General features: G+C 67.5%; 2 protein-coding genes across 8 annotated transcripts; one reads left to right on the top strand and one right to left on the bottom strand.

The window, feature by feature from the left end:
- Positions 1 to 3,011: 3,011 nt before the first annotated feature.
- On the bottom strand, positions 3,012 to 5,041 carry C8G (complement C8 gamma chain). 3 transcript variants are annotated; one of them, XM_061434211.1, is made up of 8 exons: positions 4,619 to 5,031; positions 4,262 to 4,349; positions 4,056 to 4,192; positions 3,882 to 3,952; positions 3,707 to 3,814; positions 3,363 to 3,464; positions 3,236 to 3,274; positions 3,012 to 3,154 (listed from the first exon to the last, which is right to left on the bottom strand). In XM_061434211.1, exons 1-8 carry the CDS (start codon positions 4,825 to 4,827, stop codon positions 3,141 to 3,143), a joined length of 768 nt encoding a protein of 255 aa, XP_061290195.1. In that variant the 5' UTR covers positions 4,828 to 5,031; the 3' UTR covers positions 3,012 to 3,140. The 3 variants fall into 3 exon arrangements, with proteins under 3 accessions (XP_061290195.1, XP_061290196.1, XP_061290194.1); XM_061434212.1 differs by lacking the exon at positions 4,619 to 5,031 and having other exon boundaries at positions 4,262 to 4,598; XM_061434210.1 differs by lacking the exon at positions 4,262 to 4,349 and having other exon boundaries at positions 3,363 to 3,814; positions 4,056 to 4,090; positions 4,605 to 5,041.
- A 172-nt stretch (positions 5,042 to 5,213) lies between these two features.
- Positions 5,214 to 9,548, top strand: FBXW5 (F-box and WD repeat domain containing 5). Of its 5 annotated transcripts, none has more exons than XM_061434206.1 (9): positions 5,214 to 5,297; positions 6,339 to 6,554; positions 6,695 to 6,852; positions 7,146 to 7,320; positions 7,444 to 7,592; positions 7,667 to 8,084; positions 8,286 to 8,433; positions 8,506 to 8,718; positions 8,810 to 9,548. In XM_061434206.1, exons 2-9 carry the CDS (start codon positions 6,362 to 6,364, stop codon positions 9,051 to 9,053), a joined length of 1,698 nt encoding a protein of 565 aa, XP_061290190.1. In that variant the 5' UTR covers positions 5,214 to 5,297; positions 6,339 to 6,361; the 3' UTR covers positions 9,054 to 9,548. The 5 variants fall into 5 exon arrangements, with proteins under 5 accessions (XP_061290190.1, XP_061290188.1, XP_061290186.1 ...); XM_061434204.1 differs by having other exon boundaries at positions 5,274 to 5,358; XM_061434202.1 differs by having other exon boundaries at positions 5,274 to 5,358; positions 7,408 to 7,592.
- The last annotated feature ends 2,698 nt before the right edge of the window (positions 9,549 to 12,246 follow it).

The raw sequence follows: 12,246 nt of genomic DNA, 5'->3' as shown, positions 1-12,246 counted from the left end.
CACAAAACGACTCAGGGCTTCCCCAGTGGTGCAGTGGTGAAGAATCCACCTGCCACTGCAGATGTGGGTCTGATCCCTTGGTCAAGAAGGTCCCCTGAAGAAGGAAATAGCAACCCACTCCACCATTCTTGCCTGGGAAATCCCGGGAGCAGAGGAGCCTGGTGGGCTACAGTCCATGGGGTCGCACGTGTCCGCAGAGTCTGACGTGACTGAGCACACACGTAAAAACGACTCATCTAGAACTGCAACTGCCTCACCTAGTTTTTGAAAACAATTAAAAAAAAATGTATTTGGCTGTGCTGGGTCTCGTGGCCGCCAGGATCTTCAATTTTCGTTGAGGCACGAGGGATCTTTAGTTTCAGCGTGTGGGATCTGGTCCTCTGACCAGGGATCAAACCGGGGCCTCCTACGTTGGGAGCACAGTTAGCCACTGGAGCACCAGGGAAGTCCCTAGATTCTGAAACTTAAGAGGAGGAGGGGGCGAGAGAGGATGAAGTGGCTGGAGGGCGTGACCGACTCCACGGACATGAGCTTGAGCAAGCTCCGGAGATGGTGGACAGGGAAGCCTGGTGTGCCGCGGTCTGTGTGGTTGCAGGGTTGGACACAACTGAGCGGCTGAGCATATAAAACGACTCACCCAGAACTACAATTGCTTCACCTCGTTTCCTGAAGTGTAACTAGAGCTCGTTACACATTTTAGTGAAATCAAAAACATTGAGGCCGTAGCACTCGCTACGGTGTCCCCGGCCCCCAGCTCTGTGTAAGAGCTGCGGCGGGGCTGGGCTGCCCTCGGCCTGGGCCCTGGGAGCCCTCGAGAGGCCTGGCGCAGCCCCTGGAGCCCAGCCCCGCTGGGAGCACCCTTCCTTCCCCAGAAGCCCGAGGAGGCTCTAGGGAGCCTGGCCTCCTGCCCGCAGCTGCCCACACTCAGGGCACAGACCCTCCTTCCTGCCTGGGCACGTGCGGCCAGGCCTGCGGGGGCCTCTGGGAACTGCCAGCTCAGAGCCGCAGCCCGGGTGATGAGGTGCCCAGCTCGGCGGGGTCTTTGACTTTCCCCTTCCTGCCAGCCCCATCTGCCTGTCTGGCTGGGAGCCCAGCACCAAGGGACATGGTCCCTGCCCACTGTGGACACTGGGCCCTGGAGGGCTGTGGGCTCCTCCCAGCAACCGTACCCCCTGCCCAGGTCTGGACGGGCCCGCGGGGGGAGGAGGGAGGTGGGCACGCGGAGGTGGGCCCAGGGGTCTCCGACCCTGCTCTCCAGGGACCAGACGGAGGTCCCTCCTGTTTGTGGCCTGGAGCTCACCCGGGGTGGCCTGGCCTCCCCGCAGCCCAGGTGGGGAGGCCGGGGGGGGTGGTCCGTCTTGCTGTGCCCACTCTGCCTCACCAGCATCAGGAGTGGCGAGCCCTGGACTTCAGCTCCCAGGGGCAGGGGCCTGACACGCAGTGGGCATCTCAGAGATGTCCATCGGGCAGACACTGAGTCTCCCCAGACAGGGCGGCTTTGGCCGAGCTGAGGCCCACTCCCTGATCTCCTGCCCCAGTGTGGCCCCAGCATGGGGGCCGCCATTTGCCCTCAGGTCTCCCCAAGTCCTCTTGAGGAGGGCCGACCCTCCTCCTCATGGGGGGCACAGTGGGACGGGGCGGGCTGGGCAGTGTGTGCCAGGCACAGCTGCCTGCAGTGCCCCGGGGACGACTAGCAGCCGTCGCGTAGGCCTGGCTCCCGCCCGCCACGGGCTGCTGTGCGGGGAAGAAGGTGGGAGAGAGGTGGGGGAAGAAGGCCAGCCTCCAGTGGGGGCAGGGCGCAGGTCCGGGGCCCATCGGAGCGCGGGCGGGCGGGCCTGGGGGCAGCTGGATCTGGCCCACGTCCTCTGCAGCTTCAAAGGACGGGTCAGGGGGCGGGCTTTCACCAGTGGGCCCGGAGCTGGGCACCCCCACACCAGCAGACCTGGCGGGGGGTGGAGCGGATGCTCCATCAGAGCTCCTGCCCTTTGGTCTCTGCTTCTCAGGGCTCTGCACCGCGGGTTTTTTCTTTGGCGTCCTCTCCGCTGTCAGGGACACAGGTGAGGGTCCCGGGAAGCTTGGCCGGGACCCACGTGTGGAGGGCGCACAGTCGACCGCGGGAGGCCCCATCCCCATGCTTGACCTTCTACCAACAGCCTGCGGTTGTGCGGAGAAGCCCCTCCAGGCAGAGGCTGGGGGGCGGGACACCAGCCCCCATCTGTCCCCAGACCTCAGGGCTCCCACCTTCCAGAAAGTTCTTCTCTACAGGCTAGAGATCATCTTGTGGTCCCTCATGACTGGTGACCTTGGGCAGACCCTGGGTGTGGGCTCCTGGGGGCCACCCCGTCTGTCCAGGCACCCCTCCCCCGGCACTCTGGGCCCCCTGCCGGCCCACCGACGTGGTTGCCCCCAGGGGCGCCTGTTGCTCGCAGCCACACGTGGACTCGCCCCGGGGGGCAGTCCTGTTCACCAGCCAGTCCTGTGCCCTGTCTGGCCCTGTCTGCCCCTGGAGCGGCCGTGAGGGCCACGCAGGCTCCCAGCTGCCTCAGATGGGCCCCAGACCCAGGAAGTGATGGGGGCTGGTTTCCCTGCCTGACCCCCTGAAGCCACATGCTCCTCCCCAGGGGCCCTTCCTGCCTTGGCTACGGGCCCCTGGGGCTCTGGGCCCTGGCTCCCAGGAGGGGTCTCAGGAGGCAAGGGAGACCTGCAGGGAAGGCTCTGGAGAAGACCAGGGCGTCTGCCCAGCAGGACGGCCCAGTGGGGCCACGGGGCAGGCCTGCTCAGAGCCAGGGAGCAGGAGAGACAGGCGCCAGTACACGGGACAGAGCAGGGGACACTGGGGTCCGAGGGCAGGCTGCCAGGTGCCCTAGGCCGTGGCCAGGAGCTGTTCCCCACCCCCAACTCCCTGGGGAGGGCTCGGCACCAGGAGGTGGGCCCCCGCCCTCCAGCCCACCAGGGAAGCAGAACAGGTGGGCAGACTCGGGGTTCCAGGATGGAAAGGAAGAGGCAGTGACTGAGGCTGCGACGTTTAATGAGAGCCCACGGAGCACCCGGGGGAGGGGCAGCTTCGCGGGGGCGGTGGATGAGGGGTGGCAGGTCCAGCTCCGGGCCGGCTCCTTCCTCGCGCATGGTGGCCACCCGCCTCACCTCCGCACTTCTGCAGCACAGACGCGTCTCAGCTGTGAGGGGACCCTGGGCACCACCCCCTACATACTGCCCGCTGGAGCTGCCCGCTCACCGTCCAGGGTGTGGAACTGGTCCGCGGCCTCGCAGAAACCTGGGGGCCGGGCCAGGGGTCAGGGGCAGCCGGAGGTGGGGGGTGGGCGGTGAGCCAGGGGGAGACAGGGGCAGGGGATGACACTCACCGTACTTGGGGAAGAACAGGGTGTGGTCCTCGGTCAGGTTGGCCCCCTGGACCCGCTGCTCAAACACACTCAGGAAGGAATCGCTCACAGGGAGCGAGCGGACTGCGTGCAGGACACACGGGCTCCTGGGCACCCACGGGGCAGGGGCCTGCAGGGCGCTCTGGGGGCTGGGCTGTGTGCCTCGGGCTGCGATCTGACCCCTGCTCCCCCGCTTCCCCGTCCCGTTCTGTCCCCACATTTGGGCTGAAGAGCAGGGGCAGGCGGGAGGGAGGAGAGGGCCCACCCAGCCCACCCAACAGCCCTGCGGGCGCAGCAGACCCGGGCCCCAGGGCCCCAGGACGTACCGTACAGCTTCACCGACAGCTGCCGCGCCCTCTCCAGGTACAAGACGGCAAAGCCGCGGTAGTCCGTGTCCCCGACGACCACGTCCACCGGCCCGCGGGCGCCCCGGGCTGTGGGGAGCCGGCGGGTCAGCCCCACCGCCAGCGCCGTACCCACCCCCAGTGGCCACCGCCTCACCTTGGAGCAGGAAGCGCCCTGGGCGTCCCGTGTCTCCGTACAGCTGCCGCACTGCCCAGCAGATTCCATCCCTGGGGGCACGGCCATCATGGGAGGATGCCCAGCAGGCTGGGGCACACCGACCCGGGTGAGGCCGCAGCTGGGGTGGGCTCAGGGGTCCTCGCTGGGACTCACAGCTTTCGGAAGGTGCTGACAACCATGGCTGAGCCCTGAGGAGCCACGTGCAGAGTGGTGGCCTCAGCCCGATGGCCCTGCTCCTGCAGGTAGCGACACGGGGAGGCCACGGCCACCAGGAGCCAGGTCCCTGAGAACTGGGGAGCAGGCTGTGTGAGGGGCGGCAGAGCCGGGTGGGCCCCTGCCCCACCTCGTCCTGGCTCTACCTGCTGGGCGTCAAAGTTGGCCTTGGGCTGGATGGTGCTGATAGGGGATGGGGGCCGCGGGGGTCTCCGCACCCGCTGACCCAGGGAGCTGCTGGCCAGAAGCAGAGTCAAGAGGGCTGCAATCCTGGGGGTCAGCATGGCGATGGCGGCGACAGGGCGAGGGGACCCGCAGGGCAGGGCGAGGGGACCCGCAGGGCAGGACGGCCACGTCCCAGGTCAGAGTCCACTGCCCACTGCTGCCCAGCCGCCCCGCCCAGGAAGTCCGCCCATGCTCCCGCCACCAGAAACCTCTGCCCTGGGCCAGGCAACCCCCGACTCAGCCTCCCAGTGAACTCAGCCTCACCCTGGACATCTGACCTTGGCCCTGCGCTTCCCGGCAGGGGCCGGTCGCCATGTCCGGTGTCCAAAGTCCAAGTTGACCTCTGGTCTTTGTCCACCAGGTGGCTCTGAGTCCACCTGCAACGCGGGAGAACCGGGTTTGAACCCTGGGTCGGGAAGATCCCCTGGAGGAGGAAAAGGCAACCCAGGATTCTTGCTTGGAGACTGCGACGAACTGTACACGCCATGAATGGACAGAGGAGCCTGGTGGGCTGCAGTTCATGGGGTCGCACAGCGTCGGACACGACTGAGCGACCTTCCCTTTCTTTCTCTTGTCCACAAACCCGGTGATTTCCACTGCGGCGGGTGCTCACCCCTTTGCACGTTCATCTCCCCACAGCGAAGCAAGGGCCTGTGAGGCCGCGGAACGCCGGAGCTCGGTCTCGAACCCGCGAGCCTGAGCCCCGCGCGCAGCCCCGCCCACGGCCGCCGCCCCTCCCCGCTGCCAGGGCCGCTGTTCCAGGGGAGGCCGGACGCGCACAGGCGCACAAGGACGCCCCGGGCCGCGGGGTCCTGACGCGCAGGCGCAGGAACGGCCGACGCGGGCGGTGGCGCTCGGCCGGCGACGGTCATCGATGCCTCGGGGCTCGTGGCATCAGCCTGGCGGCTTCCATCATAGAGACGCGGCGGCCGGAGCGTCGACGAAGGGCGGAAGAGGGTCCGTGGGCTGAGGCCGGGCGCCGGGGCGGGGGCCGCGCATCCGGGCGGAGGCGGCCGCGGTGAGTGCGCCCGCCCGGGGAACGTCGTCACGGCGGCGTCCGGACCCCGGCCAGGGCCCTCACAGCCTAGCCCGGAGAGCGTCGTCACCCCGCCCCGACCCCTGGTCCGGCCCCCCAACTCCCCGGACGCGTCCTTGGCCAATGAATGAATCGCCGAGGCCGCCGGGACTGGGGTGGCGGGGCCCGAGCCGCGGCCCCGCCCCCGGCAGCCCCTCAGGGAGGGTGGGGGGCGCTGGGCGGCCCAGCTCCCGCCCCGCCCCGCCCCGCCCGGCCGTGTCCGCGCTGGCCTGCGGCCAACCTGGCAGGGTCCCCCAGGCCAAAGGGCAGAGGTCAGGGCCGGCTGGTGTTCCTGGCGGCGTGTGGGACGGGCGGCCGGGCCGGCCCTCGTCCCGCCGGCCCCGAGTCTCTCCTGGGAAGGACCTCTATCCCATGCTGACCGCTCCGAAGCCTGGGGCAGCAAGGTCAGAGATGGTGCGCAGGGGTCACCGACCCTTCCCTTCTGGGCCTCGGAGCGGTCACCAGCTCTGGCAACCAGATGTCTCCCCGGGATCCTATGGGGGGGAAGTCAGAGGGCCCCACCCAGAAAGCCTGTCCTCCTGAGGAGGGGAACTTTTGGGGTGACAGTGGGTCCCCCGAGCCCACGGCCACTCCAGCTCCAGCTGGACCAGGCCGGGAAGCTGCGTGTTCAGGGACTCACTGGGCCTTGGGGGACCTCAGGAGTGCAGGGTCCGAGGAGCACGGCTGTGTAGGGGGGCTTGGGGAAGCTCTTGGCTCCTTGGCCGTGCAGGCAGTGCCAGCCGGCCCTCCGCACATGCTCAGTCCAATATAATGCCCAGCAGGGCAGTTGGTGGGGCAGGAGGAGCACCCACTGGGCTGGCTCGGCTCCGCTCAGCCCCGGGCTCCTGTGCCTCTCCTTGGACCTGGGGGCCAGTGTCCTCCCGGGTCCCACCGGCAGCTAAGGGGTTGTGCGTGTGTTTCAGGGCCGCCGGGGCAGAATGTCACGATGGACGAGGGGGAAACACCCCTGCTTCCAGACAGCCTGGTCTACCAGATCTTCCTGAGCCTGGGCCCGGCCGACGTGCTGGCCGCCGGGCTGGCGTGCCGCCAGTGGCAGGCTGTGTCCAGGGACGAGTGCCTATGGAGGGAGCAGTTCTACCGCTACTACCAAGTGGCCCGAGATGTGCCCCGGCACCCAGGTCAGCACTGGCCCTCACGCTGGCTGGGGACGGCGGGCTGGGCCTGGGAGCGGGCCCGGAGGGTGGGCAGGGCGGCCCCCGGCTGCCAGGGCCTGGGCTTGAGGCCCGCAGCCCCAGCATGACCCCCCCACCCCCGACAGCGGCCACGTCCTGGTTCGAGGAGTTCCGCCGCCTCTATGACGCGGTGCCCTGCGTGGAGGTGCAGACGCTCCGGGAGCACACCGACCAAGTCCTGCACCTCAGCTTCTCCCACTCAGGCTACCAGTTTGCTTCCTGCTCCAAGGACTGCACAGTGAAGGTGAGGGCGGCCGCCCCGGGGGCGGGGGGGAGAGGGTCAGGGCTGACAGCCCACGGCGAGGGTCGGAACCTGGACGACCGCCCGGGCTGGGAGGCCGGGGCTGGGCGGCCCTAACTGCCTGCAGATGAGCAGGGGCCCTGCGTGCAGCTAGGCCAGAGCTCGCCGGAGCACCACGTACTCACAGGCCTCGGGTGGTCTGAAGGCCAGAGACAAGGGACCCCCACCCGATGGCGGTTTCCGGGCGCCAGCAGAGCGGGCTCACCAGGCGTGCCTGCTGGGCGCCCCACACGCAGATTTGGAACAACGACCCGACCATCTCGCTACTGCACAGCGCGGACATGCGGCCCTACAACTGGAGCTACACCCAGTTCTCCCAGTTTAACCAGGACGACTCGCTGCTGCTGGCGTCTGGGGTGTTCCTAGGGCCCCACAACTCCTCCTCAGGCGAGATCGCGGTCATCAGCCTAGGTAAGAGAGGGCTGGGGGCGGGCGGCCCGACCACCCCGCCCCTAACGCTCCACCCTCTGCCCAGACACCTGCGCCCCACCCCTCCAGCCCCGCCCGCCCCGCCCCTTCCCTCTGCTCCCCCAGACACCTTTGCCCTGCTGTCCCGGGTCCGCAACAAGCCCTACGACGTGTTTGGCTGCTGGCTCACCGACACCAGCTTGATCTCGGGGAACCTGCACCGCATCGGGGACATCACGTCCTGCTCAGTGCTCTGGCTCAACAACGCCTTCCAGGTGCGCGCGGGGGGCGCCCTGTGGCCGGCGCGGCCTCCCGCAGCCCGCGCCGACCTCCGCGCTCCCGCCCCCAGGACGTGGAGTCGGAGAACGTGAACGTGGTGAAGCGGCTCTTCAAGATCCAGAACCTCAACGCCAGCACCATCCGCACCGTCATGGTGGCCGACTGCAGCCGCTTCGACAGCCCCGACCTCCTGCTGGACGCCGGCGCCCCCGGCACAGACTCCAGCCGCGTCTTCGACCTGGGCAGCGATGGCGAGGATGAGGAGAGCGACCCGAGTCCGGCCCGCGCCAAGGGCCTGCGGCGCCTCCTGGACGGGTTCCTGGAGGGCCGGGCACAGCCCCTGCTGCCGGAGAGCACGCTGGAGACTAAGGTGGCCAAGCTGCTGGCCCAGGGCCACACCAAGCCCCCGGAGCAGGGCAGGGCCGCCGCCGGGAACAAGCTCCTCATCTTCACCACCGGCTGCCTCACCTACTCACCGCACCAGATCGGTGAGGGGCCTGGGGCGGGCCCGCCTGTGGGCAGAGCCCCTTCCTCCGTTTGTCCGGGGACGCTGCTCTAGGCCAGCGCTGCCCCCACTCACCCCTGGGCAGGCACACGTTCAGATCTGGGGATGCAGGGCAGGCAGAACCCTAGCCGTCTGGGAATTGCCAGGTACCGAGGCGCCGCCGCCACCCCCGCCCTCCTTGCAGGCATCAAGCAGATCTTACCGCACCAGATGACCACAGCCGGGCCCGTTCTGGGCGAGGGCCGGGGCTCCGACGCCTTCTTCGATGCGCTGGACCACGTCATCGACGTGCACGGACATATCATCGGCATGGGCCTGTCCCCCGACAACAGGTGGGCCTCTGTGGGCAGCCCGGGGGCGGGGGGAAGCTCCGTGGGCGCGCACTGAACTGCGTGCCGGCGCAGGTACCTGTACGTGAACAGCCGCGCCTGGCCCAGCGGCTCGGTGGTGGCTGACCCCATGCAGCCGCCACCCATCGCCGAGGAGATCGACCTGCTGGTTTTCGATCTCAAGACCATGCGGGAGGTGAAGCGGGCTCTGCGCGCGCACCGCGCCTACACGCCCAACGACGAGTGCTTCTTCATCTTCCTGGACGTCAGCAGGGACTTCGTGGCCAGGTGGTGGGGTGATGCCGGGGTGGGGCGGGGCGGGGCAGGGCGGGGTTGGGGGCGGGGGGGGGGGGGGCTCACCGCACTGTCCCCTCCCCAGTGGGGCCGAGGACCGCCACGGCTACATCTGGGACCGCCACTACAACATCTGCCTGGCCAAGCTGCGGCACGAGGATGTGGTCAACTCTGTGGTCTTCAGCCCCCAGGAGCAAGAGCTCCTGCTGACGGCCAGCGACGACGCCACCATCAAAGCCTGGCGCTCGCCCCGCACCGTGCGCGTCCTCCAGGCCCCGCGCCCGCGCCCGCGCCCTTTTTTCTCCTGGTTCGCCAGCCAGAAGCACTGAGGCGCTGGGGCCCGCCGAGCACGCCCGGGACCCTTTCCCAGGGCTGAGTGCTGCCCAGACCGCACAGGGGCAGAGCAGCTCGCCACAGGAATGCCTTAGGAAGGGGGCCGGGAGGCCGCAGGGAGCGCGGCCTGGCCCCCACCACACTCGCGCACACACACCGCCTCCCACAGCTGTGCCGCTCAGCACCGGGCAGCCAGGGTCACGTCTGACTGGCCCGGGGCGCACAGGACACTGTGTCCCCGCCCCCCGCTCCTCACCCACCCCTTTCCCCTGGGCCTGGGCCCTGGGCCCTTCAGCACCACGTGTCCCCTGGCAGCCCTGTGGGGCCTGGCGCTGTTCACTGGGCCCAGCCTTGCCCAGGGAGCTGGGGCTCCCTCCTCTGGGAGCTGCCCAGCATCAGGGTTGCAATGCAGGTCAGGCTGTCATGAGCCCAGGGGATGTGCATGTCACTGGTCACCTGTTCAGGGTCTGAATAAACAGTTGGCAAGAGCACAGCACTGACCAGTCTCTGTGCAGGGAGGGGTGTGGCATCCACTCGGGCCCTTGGTGTGCTTGCTGGACGGGGTGGGGCGCCCCAGGCCACACGCTGGAACTGCCCTGAGCCGGCCAGTGGGGACTCAAGTTTGTGTCCCCAGCTGTAGCCCCCACGGCGTCTAAACAAGGCCCTGGCACCCACTCCTGAACAGGCCCACTGTGTGCCCGCTCCCCGCCAGCAGGGGGCACAGGAGGACTGACGGCAGGCGGGCCGGCAGCAGGCTGGGGAACCAGAGCTCCGCCCGCCTGGGTGCCTGTGGAGCCACCGGCTCAGGGCTTGGAGTCCTCAGGGGGCCCTGGCTGGGGCAGTGGCAGAGCCCTGTGGCGCCTGGCACGTGACAATGGACAGTAGAGGGGCAGGGGTGGCCCCGGCCCTCCCAGGGCTCACCCGGCCTGTGTGTTCGTCTGGGGACGCTGGGGGTGGGGGCCCTGGCGTGGCGGGGCTCTGGTGTGGCGGCGGCCTGCCGAGCAGCCCCACACACGGCGCCTCAACAGGCTGGTCGAGAGAGTCATGGACAGGCCCTCGGGGACCTTACATCCTTCCAGCCAGGGGCAGTGGTGAGCAGAGGCTGGCCCAGTCGCCTGCGGGGTCATAGTCAAGCCGGCCGCAGGGAGACGGGCCAGGCAAGGCCAGGCGCACACAGGTGAGCTAGCCTGGGAGGACTTCAACGTGCCTGGAGGAGCCAGCTAGCAGCACAGCGGCTCCCCAAGGACAGCCCCAGCGCTGTGTCAGACGCAGGGGCGCTCACATCCCTGGATTTGTCTGCAAACCGCTGGACCCGTGAGAACAGGGAAGGGGCCCCAACAGCAGTGGAGCCGGGATGCACTGCCCTGGACCCACTGGAGCCGCAGTCCAGAGCCTGTGCTTGGCCACGGGCAGGAACCAGCAAAAACCCCATGGACACTACTGTCCGGAGGAGCTGCAAGATGAAACAGTTTCTGGAAAAGACCGGGGATATGTTTAATTGAAAGCCATCTGCTGCTGCTAAGTCGCTTCAGTTGTGTCCGACTCTGTGTGACCCCATAGACGGCAGCCCACCAGGCTCCCCTGTTCCTGGAATTCTCCAGGCAAGAACTCTGGAGTGGGTTGCCATTTCCTTCTCCAATGCATGAAAGTGAAAAGTGAAAGTGAAGTTGTTCAGCGACCCCATGGACTGCAGCCTACCAGGCTCCTCTGTCCATGGGATTTGCCAGGCAAGAGTACTGGAGTGGGGGGCCATTGCCTTCTCCATGAAAGCCATCAAGGAAATACAAAACCTGTAAAGCAGAAGCAGCAGAATAGGAATTGAGAACAGGCAGAAACTGACATTTAAAAGGGAGCTGACAGGGAAGAGGTACAGCGACTGGGCTAAATGCTTCACGCAGGGAAAGGAGGCTGGACCCAGACCAGCTGCTGTGGAATCAGACAACAGAAAGCAGAGAAGCAGAAACCTGCCAGAAGAACAGGGGAACAGGGGGGCCTGGGAGGTGGCTCTGAAGAGGAGACTGTCCCCAGGGTGCGAACAGAGGTCTGATGGAGGGCAGGAGCCCCATTCGAGCCTCCAAGCTCGGTGGGGAGCAGCTCAAGGCCCCGCCCCTCCCGGGCAAAGCGCGGCGGGCCCACCACCCAAGGCTCTGCAGAAGGCACCGGGGCAGCTGGGCCTCAGCACCGCACCTCTCCCCAGCGCCCATCTTTGATTGCTGGGCCTGCAGCATGGCCACCAGCCCACCGAGGGGCAGGAAAGGGGGCTCACGAAGCGGACTGAGTGCTGAGAGGCGGGGCACCCCTGAGGGCTCTGTGGCCCCAGGTGCGGCGGCCTGAGGAGAGGACTGACAGCCAGGCCACAGGCCACAGGTTTCAGGCTGGGGACCAGACGGGGGGGGCCAGACGGGGTGCCAGCAACCAGCCAGAGGGAGCGGCTTGAGAAACAGCCCGTGCAGGGCTCGCAAGGCCCAGGAGCCCCTTGGCTGTGGGGCTGCTCCCGAGGATGTGACCCAATGCCTGGTGAGCTCACAGAGCAGTGCCTGCGTCCCCGCCCAGGGCTGGGGGTGCACACACAGGGGGCCCACCCAGGGCTGGGGGTGCACACGTGGCCCGTCCAGAGAGGAGGGCTTGGGGGGCGCAGCAGATGTGGGGTCCAGCCCACAGGTTGCAGTGGGGCCGTGAGCCTGAGCCTAACCAGACCCAGACCAGATGAAGTCCATGTTCAGAGTCTAATGCACAGCTAGGCGGCTCTCACAGAACTGGGGGAAAGACACGCCCACAAGTGCCGAGCGTGTCAGCGTGAGCATACAGGGACTGTGGCGGCTGCTGAGACACCTGAGCGAGCATCGCACACGCCGTGCCACAGACGTTAGGGCAGATACGTCTCATCAAAGAAACAAACTCACTAGACAGACTCAACAGCAGGATGAAGTCAGAGGAGAGCCGGCGAACATGACTGAGGACAGGGCAGAGAGGAGAGCAGGGGAGGGCGAGTGAGGGTCTGAGGGCTGTGGGCAGAAGGAAGCGGTTCGAAGTAGTAGTGGCTGACAACGTCCGCAGATTTGGTGGAACATACAAACCTACAGATCGAAGAAGCTGAGCAGGACTCGGGACAAGCACACACATCCGGACACAAGTAACCAGAGGTGAAAACTGAAGGCAGGACACTGACGGCAGAGAGGAGACGCAGCT

The sequence above is a fragment of the Bos javanicus genome, chromosome 11 (assembly GCF_032452875.1).
Source record: "Bos javanicus breed banteng chromosome 11, ARS-OSU_banteng_1.0, whole genome shotgun sequence".
Lineage (NCBI taxonomy): Eukaryota > Metazoa > Chordata > Mammalia > Artiodactyla > Bovidae > Bos > Bos javanicus.
The sequence above is the reverse complement of the archived record's forward strand: the minus strand, read 5'-3'. Positions and strand labels throughout refer to the sequence as shown.

Coding starts and splice junctions, on each gene's coding strand:
- C8G (XM_061434210.1), bottom strand. CDS start 4,827: ATGGCGTGTACAGTTCGTCGCAGTCTCCAAGCAAGAATCCTGGGTTGC. Junction 4,091..4,604: donor GCCAAGGTCAGATGTCCAGG/GTGAGGCTGAGT, acceptor GTGGCTCCTCAG/GGCTCAGCCATGGTTGTCAG. Junction 3,275..3,362: donor CCTGTTCTTCCCCAAGTACG/GTGAGTGTCATC, acceptor CCCGGCCCCCAG/GTTTCTGCGAGGCCGCGGAC.
- FBXW5 (XM_061434202.1), top strand. CDS start 6,362: ATGGACGAGGGGGAAACACCCCTGCTTCCAGACAGCCTGGTCTACCAG. Junction 6,853..7,145: donor CCAAGGACTGCACAGTGAAG/GTGAGGGCGGCC, acceptor CCCCACACGCAG/ATTTGGAACAACGACCCGAC. Junction 8,434..8,505: donor GGCCTGTCCCCCGACAACAG/GTGGGCCTCTGT, acceptor GTGCCGGCGCAG/GTACCTGTACGTGAACAGCC.